The 20,561-nt window shown below is 36.9% G+C and overlaps 3 protein-coding genes across 4 annotated transcripts in view; 1 reads left to right on the forward strand and 2 right to left on the reverse strand.

Annotated features, from left to right (window-relative positions):
* The window catches only part of LOC106710307 (regulator of G-protein signaling loco), a 67,874-nt gene extending 58,959 nt beyond the window's left edge, over nt 1-8,915 (reverse strand). The window contains exons 1-4 of one of the 2 annotated variants that reach the window (XM_045682269.1): nt 8,337-8,402; nt 7,920-7,948; nt 5,851-7,361; nt 5,564-5,776 (exon numbers count right to left, since the gene is read on the reverse strand). In XM_045682269.1, coding sequence (XP_045538225.1) covers nt 5,564-5,776; nt 5,851-7,361; nt 7,920-7,944 — 1,749 coding nt within the window. In that variant the 5' untranslated portion in view covers nt 7,945-7,948; nt 8,337-8,402. Of the gene's footprint in view, nt 1-5,563; nt 5,777-5,850; nt 7,362-7,919; nt 7,949-8,336 lie in introns of both variants that reach the window. The other variant, XM_045682268.1, reaches the window with a different exon arrangement.
* A 495-nt stretch (nt 8,916-9,410) lies between these two features.
* On the forward strand, nt 9,411-20,302 carry LOC106710306 (nucleolar complex protein 3 homolog). The gene is made up of 13 exons (XM_045682051.1): nt 9,411-9,560; nt 9,638-9,924; nt 10,095-10,300; nt 10,825-11,057; nt 11,565-11,730; nt 11,841-11,961; nt 12,210-12,420; nt 12,993-13,181; nt 13,544-13,728; nt 14,511-14,716; nt 15,194-15,372; nt 19,234-19,433; nt 20,119-20,302. The coding sequence occupies exons 1-13, from the start codon at nt 9,555-9,557 to the stop codon at nt 20,300-20,302; spliced, it is 2,373 nt and encodes a 790-aa protein (XP_045538007.1). The 5' UTR covers nt 9,411-9,554.
* LOC123721932 lies at nt 16,407-18,768 on the reverse strand. Its single transcript, XM_045682141.1, has 2 exons — nt 18,303-18,768; nt 16,407-17,236 (listed from the first exon to the last, which is right to left on the reverse strand). Exons 1-2 carry the CDS (start codon nt 18,475-18,477, stop codon nt 16,443-16,445), a joined length of 969 nt encoding a protein of 322 aa, XP_045538097.1. The 5' UTR covers nt 18,478-18,768; the 3' UTR covers nt 16,407-16,442.
* Nucleotides 20,303-20,561: the final 259 nt, after the last annotated feature.

Raw genomic sequence — 20,561 nt, forward strand, 5'->3', positions numbered from 1 at the left:
ACGTTTATTACGGGTTTTCATTGTCGAAAACACATGTATAAAACATATTAGCTTTCATTCTCTGTGGAAAAATAATGCACAATATGTTTTAATACAATACTTACTGCATTGGAATTTTACGGTAACATACTAAGAAAAATATTCACATCGGATTAATAATTTATTCACTCATTTCAAAGTAAATTGTTTTTATTCAAAGCGTGTAACTTGAGAGCTCAATCACCTCACTAAAACCGTTAATAATAAAGAAGTAATAACCCGAGTTGAAGCTCCTGAGGAAGCCCTCAAGTCTATTTAGGTTTAGGTATCGAGGTTTAGGCTAAGAACCATCTGCGCCCGGCCTCTTCAAGCCCACTGTAGCTTTAAATGCCTCTTGAAGGCAAACGGTGACTACTCTGTTACAAAAAAAATCGACACTTCAGAACGGCGTACGATTGTGTTAAGCTCATATAATTATTTCAATAATAATTTGCATTGTTTTTGTTTCGATTGATGATCCTAACTATATTTTAAAAAAAATCGTCGCTTAAAATCTATACAGTCTTTCATAAATTTATATCTATTGTTGATAACTGGGTGACATTACGACCCGAATGATTGTGGTCCCGAAAACTGGTCGCGACCTCATATATCTTGACCTATTCCGAAGAACTCCTTATCAATGAGACATGTTAGAACAAATGGATCTTGTGTTTTAGTGGAACGCTTGAATGAATGATAAGACAAAGTTTAAATATCATGTCAGCTAAATTTAGTACAGATTTAATATTAACTTTATAACACTCCATTAAATATTAGTAACTAGCTTTTACCCGCGACTCCGTCCGCACGGAATAAAAAATAGAAAACTGGATAAAAATGATCCTATGTCCGTTTCCTGGATCTAAGCTACCTGCCCACCAATTTTCAGTCAAATCGATTCAGCCGTTCTTGAGTTATAATTGGTGTAACTAACACAACTTTCTTTTATATATATAAGATAGATAGATACCTTAAGACAGTCATTTTAAGTCCTAGAAAATCATGAGAACAACATGAATTTTTATATCTCTATTAACACATATATATTTCGAAAATAGGACGCAAAATAAATTATTGGTCTTAGGTTATGAACCGTGGGTTTTTGAGACTACGTTTAAAACATAATATAATCTCTGTTTTGTCAAAGATTATGACAGGGATGACGATATTTTTATACAGAAATTTTGACCTCAGAAACCCAAGGTAAGCAAAAGAAAAAAATAGTAAACAAAGTGACGAATCGAAACTCCAGTGATGATATTATAACATTCTTTTCTTCAGAGCAAATGAACATCATTTTTAACAGAAAACTCAAAATTTCCGACGCGATATCTTGCCACCTATGAATTAATTCACGGGAATTATCAAATCTATACGAGATGCGAACATTTCTATGTCACCGTTGTACGTTCGCGACGCGTGTTAAAATGGGGACGGCAAGCGACCTCGATCTGTCCTGAACTGTCAATTGGCTTGTTATGGCTACGTGCTGCATCGTCAGCAAACGGTATAGCCTGACCTGGTGTAAACTTACACTGCATGTAAAATGGCAAAACGCTCCAAAACAAATTTAACAATATAAATAGAATGCGTCTTTATTCCTTTACGGAGTAACATTCTTCCCTTGAGTATTTTCGGGCTACATTCAGACGTATTTATTCCTTGTTTATATCTTTAGATATTTATCTAATATATAAAATTCTCGTGTCACAGTTTTCGTTCCGTTCGTACTCCTCCGAAACGGCTTGACCGATTCTCTTGAAATTTTGTGAGCATATTCAGTAGGTCTGAGAATCGGCCAACATCTATTTTTCATTTTTTTTTTAACTGCGCGCGGACGGAGTCGCGGGCGACAGCTAGTTTAGTTATAAAAGACTGTGTACAACGTATTTACCAATTTAACAATGCATCGTTTACTACGGTGTTAAATATATAAATATTTTATTATGATATTAGATATGCTATTGATTTGTTACTAGTCGTGATCTTCTGAAGACGTGTAAGAGTAATAGTACATAAGTGCATTCAAACAGTACAGAAATATAGAGGAAAACTGTACACAAGTGTAAAATATTTACAGTTTATATTTCCATAAATATATACGCCAATATGATATGTAAAAAAAAACTACAGGTATCGTAAAGTTAGTGAGAGATAAGTCAATATATTTTCATATAAAATATGTACTTTGCATTTTATGTATTAAAAATTACTATACCAGACTATGTTCTACATCTATGCCAAATTTCATCGAGACCCGTTAGAGATACCTTCAAACAATCATCCATTCATACATCTAAACATTAACATTTATATATATATATATATATATATATATATATTTACATAGTAAGATTTAAAAATGTTGTGTTAATACCAAACGGCTTGTTATTTGCCACAAGAAAATTAATAACATAATATAATTTGTTACTGATGTTCAAATAATGTCCGAAATCGAGAGAGAGAGAGAGAGAGGTGTGTCAGCCTCCGCGCAAAATAGAAAGTATCTCTGGCTAATGATGAGGGTTAGTGGCGTCAGTTGTATTATTTATTTAATATATAGTTATTCACATTGAAAATATCCAGTGCATCACAACAAAGTCAAGGTCTTCATGAATGAACATCGTGCCCCCCATCATCAGATATATTTACGTTTAAGTCTACACTCATAAATATTTACGTAATCGTATTTGAATCTTGACCTTCAATTGTTCATCACTAAATTTAATGATTAGGGTGGGTTTCCACTGAAGAAATGGATCTAATCTGATATATCTTTTATAGTGATTCTCAAATCGATTTAGGTGTACCTTTGGGATCTACATAAAACCAGATTAGGGTGAACGATGACGGAATATTCCGTTCATCAAAGTTAGCAAAATTTTGAAAGGGGTCTGCGAGATAAAAATTAGGATTGATTTAAGTCATTTAAATACCATAGAACAAAACACTAAACATTTCCATAATTACAAACGATATGATATTTCAAATTGATTGAATTACTCAGATCAAAGATTGACTGTGGATATTAATTCGCTAGTATCGTCAATAAGTAGATCAGGGTCTCAGAGATAGGTCAAGGGAATTTAGAAATAGTCACGTTTAACTGCGAAATTATTAACAAATAATAAACATTTGCAATAAATATGAACTTCAATTAATTAAGCCTTAATATAGTAATAAAGCACTATATTTTAGGAAAAGATCTATAATAGAGTTCATAAAAAGTCGTCCAGACTTAAAAATCGATGGCTCCTGTACTTTTTTTACAATGTTTTGTTAAAAAAAAAAGATTTTAAAACCTATTTTTTTCTAAATTACATTGTATTAAAAAATAAATATTTATTTCTTATCTATTTGTAGAGAATTATCTTTTGATCAAACACAGAGACAAACAGACGGACAGACGACCTTAGCTATAAATAGTTTTCTATATATGGCTCGGCCCTTGGAGACGATTGTTTAACTGATAATCGGATAAACATTCACATCCAGAGATACTATGATAATATCTTTTTCACATATAATAAAAAAAACACACACAAACACAAAGTGTTGTAACTGCTCTATCAATGTTGAACATTTTTGAAATAATCAGTTTAAAAGTGTGTTTTGTGTTAAAAAAGACAAAACACTTTATAGTTTTTTTTTATAATAATAGACAGCAAACGAGCAACACCTGAATTAGAAATAGCGAAGCGATCGCTGCCCATAGACATCCGCATTGCAAATTCGTTGCTTACATTTAGTTGACGGAGGAGGGACGTACAGAATAAGTACGTTTTCCCTTCCTTTTCTTATAAGAAAAGGGTAAGAAAGTAAAGAAGACTAAAATTAAGCTTCTAGCACGCACACTCATCAGACTGTACGCGGAACTGCTTCCACTTGACGTCTCACTATGTGGTCATCGTGTACCGAGCGAGCCGATAAATTCATGCAACAGATGTTGCCGATGTCTACCAACATTATTACAAACTCACGGTAAAAAAGACATGTTTTTAAACACTTCCAAATGTTGCATGATCACTTAACATCAAATGATTTAGTTATTAATTTTCTACCTTTAATCATAAAAAACTAGCTTTTACCCGCGACTCCGTCCGCGCGGAATAAAAAAAAATAGAAAACGGGGTAAAAATTATCCTATGTCCGTTTCCTGGTTCTAAGCTACCTGCCCATCAATTTTCAGTCAAATCGATTCAACCGTTCTTGAGTTATAAATAGTGTAACTAACACGACTTTCTTTTATATATATAAGATACAATGTAAATAAATGTTACATATCTACACGACTTAAGAAAGGTAAATGAACAAATTGCTCTGTTTAATATTATGTATAACCGATTTGAACCGGTTACCTTACAGCGTAGCTTGCCTCTGTTTACATAATCTATCGTACTTAAGTCCGAGTTATAAAAAGATTAACAAACCAGATTCTAACATTCCTTAACTAGTTTAAAATGTAGCGACATCTTGTTGCGAGTAAATGAAACTTTTATTATACAAGCAGTTGCCCGCGACTTCGTCCGCGCGAAATTAAATAAAATCTGGTAATAAATATAACCTACTAGCTGTCACCTGCGACTCCGTCTTGTGTGTTCTGTGTGCGGATGTTTTTTTTTTTGAAAGTACCTCCGGAACGGATCAACGAATCTTGATGAAATTTGGCACAGATGTAGAACATAGTCTGGGAGAACACATAGGCTACTTATTGAGGTTTTTTTAAATTCCGAGCGGACGGAGTCGCGGGCTATAGCTAGTATTACTTAAATAGAAAGACTATACTCATATGGATAACGTCCGCTAAACATCGCATATGTATATAAAATAATGCATTTTGTTACAGTAACTCTCCCCCATTACGTTTGTGGCGTAGTAATGAAGGGGGGTCAGTAGCGGTAGTTGGCTGTGGCGGGGGCAGACCTTGCCCCGACATGCGGGTTGACGGACAATTGAACAATTTGTTTTAATTAGGATATAGATTATCTTAAACTATTTTCAATGTCAATATACAATATTTTCTAGGACGAATTAATCTATCACGTTTAAAAAATATAAATAGAAACGAATTTTCAAAATACTATACATAAAATAGTTGAGTTGTTTAGAAAAACAGCTAAATCTAGCGATTCAAGTTTTTTTTTTATATCATAAGGTGACAAACGAAGAAGTGGTCACCTGAATTCGCCGAAATAACGAAGCGATCACCGCCCATAGAAATCCGCAATTGCACACGCGTTGCCTACCTCTAATTGACGGAGGAAGGAACGCACATTAGAATAATTTCCCTTCCTATGCGTTTCTTACTCCGACAAATTCACTTCCCCTTCACATACATTTCTTATAAGAAAAGGGTGGGAAGGGAAAGAGTACTAAAATTTGGAATTGCTTCCACTTGACGCCTGTCTTCTGAGTGGTCGGTATTTCACCGGCGAGCTGATCCATTCGTGCAACTGATGTTGTTGCTAGCGTCTACCGTTCATAATAACTGACGTTAGGCAGTGATGTATTTCAGTTGGTCTTATCTTAGATAGTCACTGACCTGATCGCGCAGGTCGGGCTCGCTGGCGGCTGCGGGCAGTGGCGCGGCATCAGGCTGGTCTGCGGACACATCACCCGCACTCGCGCTCAGCGCGCGCCGCCGCCCCTCAGCCTCGCCCTCCCGCTCCCGTACCTTGTCTCCACTACGAGACTCCTTGCCCGTCAGCATGTTCTTCGTCTTGGACAGAATGTTCAAAGGCTTCGACTTGCGGAGCTAAAACATTGCATATTGATTTAGACAACGATGATATTTAACAGTAGAATAAAGACTTAATTAAGCTATATTACCTTGCATTTAACGCTGGCTGGATGTAGAAACTTGCCGTCGTCCTTGTCAGGTGGCGGGGGATCGCGCAGGCCCAGCACCAGCATGTCGTCGAGTGAGGCCTGCAGATGACGACGCCGCGGTCGCGCCTCCTCGTGACTGCGCGACGAATATACCGACACAGAGTCCGCACTCGCCGCACTCCTCCCCGACACCACGGTCACATTCTCCACAGACTCGTTGGAGTGGTAGTCGGGTGGGTGTCGCGTCCTGTCTTCGTATATCTCCACAGAGTTAAACGTCTCCGCCACTCGATCTATATCGTCCAACTCCTGGGGAACCAGCTCGTAGTGCCCCTCGTTCTCCGTGTAAACCTGATCGTACACCACCCCGTGGAAGCTCCGAGAACTCGATGGGAGATTCCCATATAGGTTGTTGTAGTTGTAGCTGTCCTCGTCGGTGCGCTGACCCACGGGCCGAGGCAAGTCGTTCGCGTTTAGGATGACGTCATCCAGATTCAACGGTCTCCCCTGACCGCCGAAGCCGTCCACTACGGGCGTCGTGTTCGAGAGGAAGGAGCCGTCGTTGTCGAAGCTACTGCAGCCAACTAGCCCCATCGGGCGGCGCGGCATCTCCTGACGGAACCTGCTCGGCGGCGGCTGCTGCCCCGCGAACTCCACCACTAGTATTCTATCGGCAATATTCCGACAGTCATTATGGAATCCGATCCCGGAGTCGCTATTACTAGAAGTCGTGGTCACTTCGCTGTGGTTGCTCGGCTGGGGAGAGTTCGCAACAAACTCTGGCACGTCTATTCTCTGATCCTCCTGTCTGCACGGTCTCCTATCTCGCTGCGCCCTGAACACTGGTCTGTTACATCTCGAAAAGTTTCCCAGAGCCGGACTATCTCCCTTCACCGTTAATTTCGATATTTGCTGTAAGTTAGGGCTAACACAATCGTCGGGCGGTAAGGAGTACATGCCTCGTATGACGCCGACCACATATTCAGCAGAAGGCGGAAATTCTAAGCATCTTTCAGCGACAGGATCTCTGGTGCAGACGATTTGAAAGTCCCTCGCTCTATTGATGTGTGCTTCATGTTCCGCCATCCTGGAATCTACAGCGAACACATGGCAGCTGTGAGATGCTTCAGTTTCTATGCCGGATATTTCTGCAGCAGTTACCAAGCCGAAGTAACGTCTGTCTGCTTCTGAGCCACAACCAGCGTAGACAATGCGTTCCCGGGGATATTGAGCTAGGACTTGACCTGTTGGCCGTCGAAGAAGTAATGCGTTGGGTAGTACAGAGAGCAAAACAGGTGTAGCAGGCCGACGTTCTTGCCTCAGCTTCTTGACTGCGTTACGCACGTTGCTTGGGGCAGCAGCTGCGGTGGCTTGTGGTGTTTCGATAGTGCCCAGGTAACCAACAACGGCACGACATTCTAAACGTGCAGCATGGTTCGGTGTGAGCTGAGCTCTACTTAGGTTTTGGAGGATTTCATTCACTCCAGATGTACTTGGTGCTGCGTGACAGCCTGGAAATAGTAGCAAATTACAGTTACAGACAGAATTGTTGATAACCCACTACAAGGGTAATAATATTACTGTGAATAGACAAATAAAATGTTAAATTGATTAAACTTTCATGAGACATCATAATTAATTAAGAAACAGCTTAACTCACGTTTGATCGTCCCAGACGGCAAAAATGTTATTTAAGTCTAATTATACATAAGGGAATAGGGATATAACATATATTACCTAGGCGAAAGGTTAACATATAAAGTATATTATATAATTCTTAAAAATATAAAGCATAAATATATATTTCAAACTAATAATTATTATAGAAAAATGTTAAAACTATTATTAAATATGCTCAAACCATGCAAATGAGAAATCAGTTTAGTTTTAAATATAAAGGTTATTTACAAGTAATGAAACATGATTGCTTAGAAATCAAACATGATACAAATATGTGATGTCGTGCATATGTGTAATTATCTTTTATATTAAAATGTGGACATCAACAAATGGAGTGAATGTAGCGGTGAGAACACACAGTGCACAAATTTATTCAATTTTGCACATACCTAATATTTTCATCCTTACACTCATAAATCTGCAAGAAATGTATTAATTTGTTAAATATTTTAATCCATATTACAAATACAAATAAAACTTTTAAATAAAATTTTTGATATTTGTCTTATATTTTTCTAACTAGAGTTAAAAATTTATTTTATTATGATATTGATAACTTTTATTAACACCATCACCTTAGGCATTACATCAATATTAAAAATTAAAAAAAGTATGTATGTCTACCATATTGCTAAAGCGTTTAAGATAATATTAAATTTACTACAGAACCCAACACCATTATAGTATCAACTTTTAAGGAGAGCAGTTACAAGCTCTTGTCTTTCTTAGCTTTAAAATATTATTTATTTATTCCAAACATAGTTGAGTAAAGTATATGCACTGTTTTGTTTAACACAATAACTTACCTGGATGATGCATCATAGCTTGCTGAGGTCTTCTTCGAGGCGGCGGATACCTCCTTCTTGTTCTTGCTCTCTCTTCGGGCTCAGTATCCTCGGTATCAGTTGGGGCAGATTCTCTTAACGCAACACTGAGTGATATGGCTCCAGGCGCCGCAGCCACCATTCTAGCCACAGAAGCATGAGGAGCTCGAGCTACACTGGTACCGTCCACTGCGAGCAGCGCATCACCAGCCCGGAGTCCAGCTCTTTCTGCCGGACCCCCCGCAGCAACTGCTGATACTATACATGGTCTCTGACCGGCTATAGTGAAGCCGAACCCACCAGAACCACGAGCTACAATAACCCGACGCTCAGCAGTACGCACTAAAGCCGCCCGACGTCGTCTTCTTCGTTGTTGTTGAGGTACCATTTCAATTCCTTATTCCTTGTTAACTAAAACACTACTCAACGATACAGTTCATTATAAAAACTGCCCAGTTGGTTTACCTTTAAACTAGAATAACTTAAGTAGGATTTCAATATAAAAGAAACTAGAAAAACTAGAATTTAGAAGTACACAAGAAAGTTTCGAGGTCTTGTAACTGACGTTTAGAAAGTTTGATTGAGTGCATTTTGCGTTCAGTAAATAAAAGTTTTTAAACTACGTGAATCTTCACAAAATACAATGTAATCTTTATCAGCTTTATCATGAGATATACATTCATTTAGAAGATTATATAATTATTTTTTCAAGTCTGAATATTTAAATTTATACGTTTTAATTTAAATTTTGTAATAGACACCAAAATCATTAACACTTAAATGTTGAGCAAATTAACTGAAAATAATATTATAATGAAAACATGATCTCACAATTAATTTCTAGGTTAGATTTTAATTTAAAAATTACTTTAATAAATGAAACATTGCTTATATAATAATTATGTTGGCAAAAAAGAAGTTGTACGAAGCTTTTCTGTGTTTTCGCCTTATAAAATAAATTTTAACCACAGAGATTTTAACCGTCACGATTGGTCACAATTTGTTTCAACCACAGACAAACTTGCTGTCAATATCATTTGAGGGGAAGCTGTCAATGTCGTTGAATCTTTCATACCCACGTTGTTTTCATTTTTCAGTAAACCTGTTGCTAAAACTATAAAACCAAAAATCAGAATTAAAATTATCGTTTTATACGATATAAACGAACAATTTCTAACTGATTCTTGAAATAAAAATATAATGGCTGTATGTATACCGCATTACTTAAATTCATTGCCATCTTTGTTGGCCGAGTTACTTTTAATAAACATTTATCTTTTCAGAAAAAGGGAAAAGTAAAGATTAGCAAAGTGAAAAGGAATAATCAGACGACAAATAAGATGAGAAAGCAGGGTAAGTTACGTCTTCAGAGGCATAAGAACAAAGTACAGAAGCAAAAGCAACCGACACAAACACAAGAGCCAATTTACAGCAGCGACAGTGATGCGGCGTCCGGAGACGAGTGGGCAGACATGCTGGACGAAGAAGAACAGAAGTATATATTGGGCCGAATAGCTAAGCAACCAAATCTTCTATCCAATGTACCAGAAGAAGATAAAAAGGAACAGAAGTGAGTTTCACACTATGAATACGAGATTTTTAAATAATCACACGTTATAACATTAATGACAACTTAAATATTTTGATACAATTATCCTCAGTAATATTCTACTCTATTTTAATGAACTACATTTTTAATGATTTAAGTTTAAGCCATTTTAAGATTTTAATTATTTACAGAAAACCTAAAAAACGGAAGATAACTCAGGATCGTACAATAGACACTGCAGTGAGCAGTGACAGTGGTGCAGAGAGTGAGACAGATAATAGTGAAGTTGAGGAAAAGTATGAAGCAGAGATGGCAGAAAGACCAGCCAAGAAAATGCGTCCACTCTTGCCTATCAAGACTAAAGATGGAATCCTAGAGAGATCTGAGGAATGTGAAGGTATGTAAACATCTAGTAAAGAAGCCCAATTGGGGTAGGAATAATTTAGAAACTTTATGTAAGGTAACTAACTGGCTTATAATATCTTACTAATCAGTTTGCTAACAAAACATGAGCAGTTACTCTGATTGTGCCAACTTCTGGATTACATTTATTTAAAAAAAAAGGATTAAGAAAATCTGGCAACCAAGAGTGGAATTACAAAGTACCAAAGAAAAAACTTACATATAAATTGAGAACCTCCTCCTTTTTGAAGTTGGTTCAAAAAGTTGCAAAGTACATATGTACCAAGTTGGTAATTGTCTTACTTTTTACTAATATTATAAATGCAAATGTTTAGATAGATGGATGGATGTTTATTAGAAGGTATTTCGAAAACGACTCAATGGATTTCAACGAAATTTGGAATAAATGTTGAACATAGTTACTTAAGTATTTTTATTCCACGCTGACGGTGTCGCGAACGAAATGTTTACTACATTATATGTCTGCAACAATCATAAAATAATCCTTTAACCTTTCAGACACAGATTCAGATGAGGAACAGCCAGATGAAGCACCAGAAACATCAGAAAGTAAACAAGAAGAGTCTCAGGATTCAGATTCCGGTATGGAGGTTACTGGTGAAGAAGGAGAAGGGAGCGAAGAGGTGGTGACAGCGGTGCAGCTGCTGGCCGCAAGAAGAGACAAGCTGAAGCATGAGAAGCTAAGAATTGGTGCGCTCTGCTCATCCTTGCTTGAGAATCCTGAGAAAAAGGTTATTGAATAAAATAATTATATTAAAAATGTTCAACCAATAGTTAAAAATAGTCAATAAATGTTGTCGACTTCACAAGAGACCGAAGAGCTGGCAGCTACCTCGGACAAAGAATTAGTCTAGCTATTCAAAGGGGGAATGCTGCCATTGTCTTCAGAACTTTGCCTAAAGAGACTTTTTTTATTATATATTTTAGTTTTTATATTATATTTTTTAAGGTTTTTAGTTTTAGGTTCTAGAATAATTTATATTTGTGGTTAAAAATACATTTGATGCTTCAACATAAATTTATACCCTTATAAAAATATATATATAAGTTATGGGTGGCATATTGTAATGTGCATTATAAATATACAAATCAACGGTCAAAAATTGGTTCTGTTTCTTGAAAGATACATATTAGTATAATGGCTTTGTACTGTTTTATTTGTAATAGTTTGAAGGACAAAAAGTTATTATACACCACTCTATGGCATTAAAATATTTACTCTATTTTTTATCTTTTAGCTCAAGAATTTGTACCCGATCCTATATTTAATGGATGAACACCTGAAGGATGGTACACCAAACCTGGTGTCAGTAAGGAAACTTGCCTCGGTGTCAGCTGCGGAGGTCTTCCGAGATATACTGCCTGATTATGCTATACGTCATCAGGATTACTCCGACGTTAAATGTGAGATTTTTTTTCATATATATGTAAAACTATTTTCGACTCTTTTTTTGAATGTGGATATTATTTAATGAAAATTTGTAAGACATTATAGTTATGTCTCTTTTTGACAGTGAAAAAAGAGACACTAGCTCTGTACAAATATGAGAAAGAGTTATTGGAGTTCTACAAGAGATATTTGCAGAGGCTGGAGAAAGCTGCATCCGTGTTGAGACGAAAGAAGGGTGATAACAGGTGCGTAGAAATCTCATTATTAAAAAATCAATAAAGTCAATTTTTTACTATGTGATAACAGTAATCCATCAAAATAATAATATTTAGTTACCATACTTTACTATAAACAAAGACAAACATTCATTTATCTATAAAAAAAAACAATAAAAGCACATACACTATTTTTTTTTTTCGAGTACCTCACAAAAAATTTTTTTGTTCATTTATTTTTCAAAGTCATATTGCCATTTTAAAAAAATCCACCATAGACAAGTAGAAGATAGCGAGGTGAGTTTAGCGCTAGTGAGCCTGCGCTGCCTGTGCTCGCTGCTGGAGGCGAGGCCTCAGTTCAACTACGCTGGCAACATCGCACAGAGCGTGTTGCCATTCCTCGCATGCAGACAAGAAGCACGAGACGCTGTCACACAATGCTGCAAACAAGTCTTCACTGAAGATAATAAAGGAGATATTACACTCAAGGTACGTTTTTTTTATATTACAAGGTGGCAAACGAGCAAGCGGCCACATGAATTCGCCGAAATGGCGAAGCGACCGTTGCCCATAGGAATTCGCAATTGCAGATGCATTGCCTACCCTTAATCGACGAAGGAGGAGATGCAAAAAATGAGAATATTTAACCTTCCTATGCATCTCCTCCTCCATCAAATCCACCTTAAGCCTCCAGCACCACACTCATCAGACTGTACTTGGAATTACTTCCATTTGACGCCTGTCTTCTGTGTGGTCGTTGTATTTCACCGGGCGAGCCGGACAATTTGTGCAACAGATGTTGTTGCTGGCGTCTATCAATGTTATTTAAATCTATTTTTTATAATCCAGATTATAAAGTTTATTAAATGACGCTTGCATCGACTCAGATTTTTATTTGACTATTTTAATGTACATGTATAAATTTAATTGTGATGGCATTGAACCTAATCGATCAATTTGAACGAGTGAAATGTCACTTGATTTGTTTTTTTCCCTCGAGTGTCAGTTAATTTTTTTTTTGGTTGTTAAAGAACAAATCATGTTTTAGTTTTAAATTTCAGATTGTACGTTTAATAAATCAGCTGGTGAAGAAGCGTGGTACTCGGCTGCATCCTGGTGCTCTGGAGTGCCTGCTGGCGCTGCGCATCCGTGATGTAGACCTCGACGCTGACGCAGACCTCAAGCACAAGAAGCGTCAAGAAGAGAAGCACAAGAAGAGGATCGTCAACTTGTCTAAGAAGGAGAAGAAGGTAAGTTATAACGAATTGATTCAAAACTGGTTATAACAACATTGCCAATTTTAAGTCACAATAACCGATTTTTTTAAATCTTATTCGTTTAAATGTTGTAATTTTTTTTTTACAATAAAATTATCTTACTACGAGTAATATTATAAATGCGAATGCATGGATGGATGGATGTATGTTTGAAGGTATCTCCAGAATGGCTTAACGGATCTTGATGAAATTTGGCATAGATTTAAAACATAGTCTGGAAGAACACTTAGGCTACTACGTTTTTTTTTTAATTCTGCGTGGACTGAGTCACATTCGATAGCTAGTATATAATAAAGAATAATACGTTAATTTAGGAAGTATATTGTTTTCCACAGCGAGCAAAGAAATTGAAAGAAGTTGAGAAGGAACTTCTAGAAACTGAGGCGCGGGAGAACTCGGAGGCGCGCAAAAAGCAACTCACAGAAGTGACTAAGACCGTCTTCCATATCTACTTCCGTATACTGAAGACCGCGCCAAAGTCACAACTACTGGAAGCAGTGCTCAATGGACTTGCCAAGTTAGAATATATACCTTTTACAGTCTTTTTTTTACTAAAAACCATTTTATTTAATGTTTATTTTGAATTCTCTTTTTTAAAAAATATTTTTTAACTTTCATTGAACTTATTTTAGTTGCAATAGTTTTAATATAAAAATATTATCCACAAGAATTTTACGACATTCAGGAAGTTTATGAACTAAATGTCATCTTGACAGCGTCATTTTTTTACCAATGAGAGAGCTCGGGATAATGTTGCCATTATCATATTTTCAAAATTCTATTAAAATGTAACTCATTTATGACATGTAGGTTAATTTTCTAATGTTTTTGGATGTATCAATTTAATTAGTAAGGAATATTACGAGGACTAAGATCATACATGTTCCCATCTCACCCTTTTCTTATAAAGAAAGGATGGGAAGGAAGTGGATTTGACGGAGGAGGGGACTCCGGGGAAGGTAATATATACTTTCCTGTGCGTCTCTTCAACTATCGATTAAAGATAGGCAACACATCTTTAATTGCGGATGTCTATGGGCAGCGGTCGCTTCGATATTTAGAAGGACTTAGGTGACCGCATGCTCGTTTGCCACCTTATGACATAAAAAAAAATAAAAATTAATTGTTTGAAGTTGCAACATTGACGACTTTCGGAAGTTAAGTATATTTTCCTCACTGGTAACCCTCACAACTTGTAGGTGACCCCTGGATGATAGTCACATTCCTTTACACAGCACTACATTTGACTCTTGACTTGTAGGAAGTTTGACAACTGCTGTAACTGTACATTGTTAGGTTCTTCTCTCACGTGATCAACGTGGAGTACTACAGCGAGCTGGTGTCGCTGCTGGCGCGGCTGTGCGCGGACGAGGAGCTGAGCGCGCGCGCACGTCTGCAGTGCGCGCGCGCAGCCCTCGCAGTGCTGGCGGCGGCGGGGGACGCGCTCAACTTCGACCCCGCACACTTCCACGCACACGTCTACGCTAATGCGATACACGTGCACGCAGGTAACATATCATTCTTTATAAAATACTTATATTATAAACTAACTCGAAAATTAGCTATGTAGTTTGTATTGTATGATGAATAAACTCAAAAACTACGTATATAGTTTTTATTGTAATGAATATACCCAAAAACTATGTATGTAGTTTGTCCTTAGTAGTCTACGTATGTAGTTTTTATTTTACAATAAAAACTACATACGTAGACTCGAGAACTCGAAAACTACGTATATAGTTTTTATTGCAAAGAATAAACTCAAAAACTACTTATGTAGTTTTTGAGTTTTTCCTTTAAAATCATATAAATCATTCCTTATTATAATATATGTATCGATAAATAAGGTTTCTTGTAAGATCTAGACTGAACGAAAAGAAAAAAATCTTGTTTTCTATATGTTTTTCTTTTAAATATACAAGTACACAGCCAAGTAAATGACTATTTCATATCAGAGCTATATAAATATTTGTATGTAACATCAGGCAGTAGTTGTGATGAGGCACGTGTAGTGCTGGAGGCACTATGCGAGGTGAGCACGCGGGCACGACGCGTGTCCCCCGCGGTGCTGCGGGCGCTGGCAAAGCGGCTGAGTGTGGTAGCGCTGCAGACTTCACCACATACAGCACTCGCAGCTATACAACTTGTATACAACTTCATGCAGGTAAAATATAACTACTTATCTTACTTATTTTTATCTTACTAATATTATAAATGCGAATGTTTAGATGAGACTTAATAACGATGGCTTTTTCACAGATTATATTTATCAGATTTAATCATAAGAGTATATTATATTAGGTGTTGTTAGTTAATCTAATATATAAAATTCTCGTGTCACAGTTTTCGTTCCCGTACTCATCCGAAACGGCTTGACCGATTCTCATGAAATTTTGTGAGCATATTCAGTAGGTCTGAGAATCGGACAACATCTATTTTTCATTTTTTTTTTTTAACTGCGCACGGACGGAGTCGCGGGCGACAGTTAGTATTAATATATTATTTTGATACATTTGTCATGGATGGATGTATGTTTGAAGATATCTCCGGAATGGATGAACTGATCTTGATTATATTTGTCACAGTTGTAGAATATAGTCTGGAAGAATATGTAGGCTACTTAGGCCTCTTTTCCATTACACGGTTGTTCAAACGTACGGTGTGTAAGCCGTACGGTTGAAAAAACGTGCTAGCTTGTACATGATACGGCAAAATCACCGCGCGAGACATTGGTAAGTACTGGCTAGTAGCGCTTTTTACTCGGGCTGTGTAGGACGTGCTGCGTCATGAATTTTCTTACGAAAAAAAAGATTATAGTTGCTTATTACATATATAGGAAAAAGGAAATAGAAAAAAAAAGGGAAGTAAGGTTTTGGATACATCCGATTTTAGAAAAAAGGGAGGAATATGGCGCGTTTCATACACTTGTCAAGAATCAATTGAGAGAAGATGAAGACAAGTTTTACAATTATTTTAGAATGCAGAAAACTACATTCGACAACTTGCTCCAAAAATTATCCCAGGAACTAAAACATCAAGATACTTTTATGCGAGAGAGTATATCGCCCGCAGAAAGATTGGCTGTAACTCTGAGGTAAGTAGGTACAAAATTAAATGACATATTTTAGTTTAAAATTGTTTATTGCACACAAACAAAATTATTACATGTAATTGAATTTTAATAATTATTAATTTAAGAACAAGTAAATCAAAAAATACACTACGCTGAAAATGCTACTCAAGTTCGGTACTAAAATCGAATTCGTCTTCAATAGAAACTTGAGAATCTGCCGAGATACTTTCCGCATTTACACTATGTACAGATAATTGTGATTCGGGTCGGTAGTGGATTGGCTCTAAACCAGAACCGTGTCCAAAATCATGAGAAGACGTCTGTGGACGACTTATTCCATAGCTCGATCTAGCAGCTGTAGAATATCCATATGTTGACGATTGCGCATTTGAGGATGCTGTACCACTTAAATATCCTTGATGGCCTTGATCCCATTGGTTTCTTGATGTAGGTATATACTGAGTACACTGTCTTTGTTGAATATTTTTAATTATTGAAATTACTTGAAACTGAAAGTCTATCATATTTTCATCACTGAACTTGTCAACTGTATCAGCGATTCCCATAAAAAAGTTCATACTACGGCTTTTCTTTTTCTCATCTCGTTCTGCTGAATCCATAAACTTCATAAACCTAATGTCAACTTCACTTAGTTCATTTTTTCTTTTTTTTTTAGCCCTTTGCGTCTCACTCCGTTCAGTGTATCCCGAGCTTGATTGATTCGGGACTGCACTATCAAAATTTTCATTACTGAGGCTAGAATCATGAACATGTTCAGTCATGTTAGAATCGGTCTTGCGATGCTCAACATTTTTTTTTAGGAACATCATTTCATCATAGAACATATATTTTCTTATTTTTTTTGCTGAAGAACCAGACTTACATTCATTAATTTTTTTGTCATATTTTATCCAGCTATCTTTCATATTGGTCCACTTCTTCATCACCATTTGCCCTGAAAATAAATAAATAATAATTATTAAATTCAAAATTTATGAAAACCCCCGACCTAAACTGAATCGACCCCGACCTAAAATGGGGTTTTAGTATTTGAACCTGAACCGTTTTGTTTTATATTTCAGGTATCTAGCAACAGGAGAGAACCTTTACTGACCTATACTACAGCTATAGAATTGGAATAAAAACCATAAGTTGCATCGTACGTGAAGTATGCCATTACATTTGGTTAGAACTGTATAAAGAATATATGAAAATGCCATCTAAAGAAGACTGGCTACACATTGCAAGCAAATTTCAAGAATCTTCCAACTTCCCGCTGTGCTTAGGAGCGGTCGATGGAAAACACATCAGACTTATTAAGCCAATTGATAGTGGCTCGATGTTTTTAAATTACAAACATTTTTTTTCTATAGTTTTGATGGCAGTAGTAGATAGCGATTACAACTTTATATTTGTTGACGTTGGCGCCTACGGAAAGGAGTGTGATTCCAGTGTGTTTAAAGAGACCCCATTTTGGAAAAATTTAACAAACAACGGATTAAATCTACCCGATGCAACACGTTTGCCTGGAATTGACTACGATTTGCCATATGTGTTCGTTGCGGACGAAGCCTTTGCTTTGCATTATCACTTGCTTCGTCCATTTGGTGGTCATCAGCTTGATCAATTAAAACGTACATTTAACTACAGACTCACAAGAGCGCGAAGATTTGTTGAATGTGCGTTTGGCATTTTATCCAATAAATGGCGAATTTTTCACCGGCCAATGAATGTGTCCATCGATTTGGCAGTTGATATTGTGAAAACATGTTGTGTTTTGCAAAATTTTATACATAAGCAGGAAAACTTTCAGTTTCACAATGCGAGTGAAAATGAGTCCACCCTTGATTCAGAATCGGAACTAATCCAGTTACCTATCACGAATGCAGTTCGCGGAAGTTTGGCGGCTAATGAAGTTCGCAACAGATTTGCACAATATTTTGTATCTAACGAAGGTCGCCTCTCCTATCAAAACAACTATGCATAAGTAAAAAGTTAATAATTAAATATCTGTAACTTACCAAACTTGTTTTTCTCATCACCACTTAAATCTTCAAATGTGGGCTGGAAATGAATAAATATTTCTTTCCAGGAATCATATTTAAGCCGCTTATTTTTATAATCGTCGATGGTCTTATCCCATATTACAGGCCTTTCTTGAATCAACGTAATTAATAATTCTTGATTTATGTTCATTTTATAATAAAATCGCGAAACAGCGTATATAAGCGGTCACGAATCCGTGCGTACGTCCGGCACCGTCGACACACCCCGATAGACTGCCATACAACACTGGTGAAAATCACGCCGTGCGTAGACGCGGCGCGCCGAGGGGCAGTCACGGCGCACGCGGCCGCGGCGCCGTGCCTTGGCGCCACCGTGCATGTCGACAAGCTCATATAGTGATCCATACCACACTGACGACCGTGCCTACACGCGGCGAATTAACCGTAGATTTTCACGGCGAGAAACCGTGTAATGGAAAAGAGGCCTTATAATTTCTTTTTTATTTCCACGCGAACGGAGTCGCGGACAACAGCTAGTTTCACATAAAAGTAAATAATAGACTTGTCAGATAATCACGTCTAGTGAGTTTCTCGTTAATTTTTTTTTAAAATTTGAATTTTCATGTATGTGTTTTGATAATGAACTTTCGTAGAAAAAGATGTCGGCTAATATCACGTTAACCGTTTTAACGTTTATCTTCTTGTATTAAAAGCGAAATTATAACTCGACTAGTTGTCACTCGCGACTCCTTCCGCATTGAATTAGAAGAAAACTTAATAAGTAGCCTATGCATACTTCCATACTATGTTCTACATCTGTGCCAAATTTCATCAAGATCTGTTGAGTCGTTTTGGAAATACATCCAAACAAACATCCATCCATCAAAACTTTCGCATTTATAATATTATTATATATTATTTATTATATTGTCTCTATGTATTACAGAGTAGCAGCAGTTTGCAGTCACTGCTGGATACAGAGGAGGCTGCAGGTGCAGGAAGATATGACCCACAATGTCCTGTGCCTGCGCAGTGTGGTGCTCAGGCTGCTGTACTGTACGAGCTGGCAACACTGCGCACACACTTCCAGCCTGCAGTCAGACAAGCTGCAGCTGCATTACTAGCCCGTACTGCTCCCTTCCACAAGTATGGAGTCACTTCCTATTTACAATTTTCCAAACGAGCAATCGACCACATGAATTCGCCAAAATGGCGAAGTGACCGCTGCCCATAGACATTCGAAATTGTAGATGCGTTGCCTACCCTCAATCGACGAAGGAGGAGATGCAGAAAAAAGAATATTTAACCTTCCCATGCATCTCCTCCTCCATGTTAGTTACACTATTTATAACTCAAGATCGGTCGAACTGATTTAGCTGAAAAATGATGGGGAGGTAGCTTAGAACTAGGAGAAGGACATAGGAACTTTTTTTATCTTGTGTGCATTTTTTTTATTCCGCGCGGACGGAGTCGCGGGTAAAAGCTAATTTATAATATTAGTAAGATTTCTAAAGTGGCATTATATCGACGGCAGAAAGCGGAAATGTCGTATCTCAAAATATCTAGTTTTACACCAGAGCCAAAAAGCTATTTCAAAAAAATCACAACTCCTAAATTAATTAAGATAGGAAGTTGAACTTTGGAACGTATTTCTATCAATCTAAGCGTTATTTGATACCGTTAATTGGTATGTCCTAAAGTTACTAATCCATTGATTATTTTTACTAGTTACAGCAATTGAAGGGGCAACTTATTTGGGCCAATTTTCGAGATACGACATTTCCGCTTTCTGCCGTCGATATATATCAATCATATTAATTGATATTTACAGAAGTCCGATGCACATATACGAGGAGTACGATGGCTCTCAGATGTCATTCAAACCTGCGATAACACCGCCACAGCGACACTCTCACAGCAAGAGAACATCTCAACATGTCTGGTCACAGCAACACTTCAAACAACATTGTCACACTGTTGAAGATAATGTACAATTGAATATATGTTTTAATTGAGTTTTAAAAGTACTTTGATCAAATTTTAACTGTGTTTTATTTATTACTTGCTTTCAACCGCGACTGCGTCTGCGAGATATTTAAAAAATAATAATAATAGGCTACTTAGTGATCTTCCAGATTGTTCTACATTTGTGGCAAATTTCATTAAGATCTGGTGCCGTTCGGGATATACCTTCAAATAAACATCCATCCATCTAAACATTCGCATTTATAATATTAGTAAGACTAAAAAAAAAACTTAAAAAGTAGCCTATGT

Source organism: Papilio machaon, chromosome 18, assembly GCF_912999745.1.
Source record: "Papilio machaon chromosome 18, ilPapMach1.1, whole genome shotgun sequence".
NCBI classification, from domain to species: Eukaryota; Metazoa; Arthropoda; class Insecta; order Lepidoptera; family Papilionidae; genus Papilio; species Papilio machaon.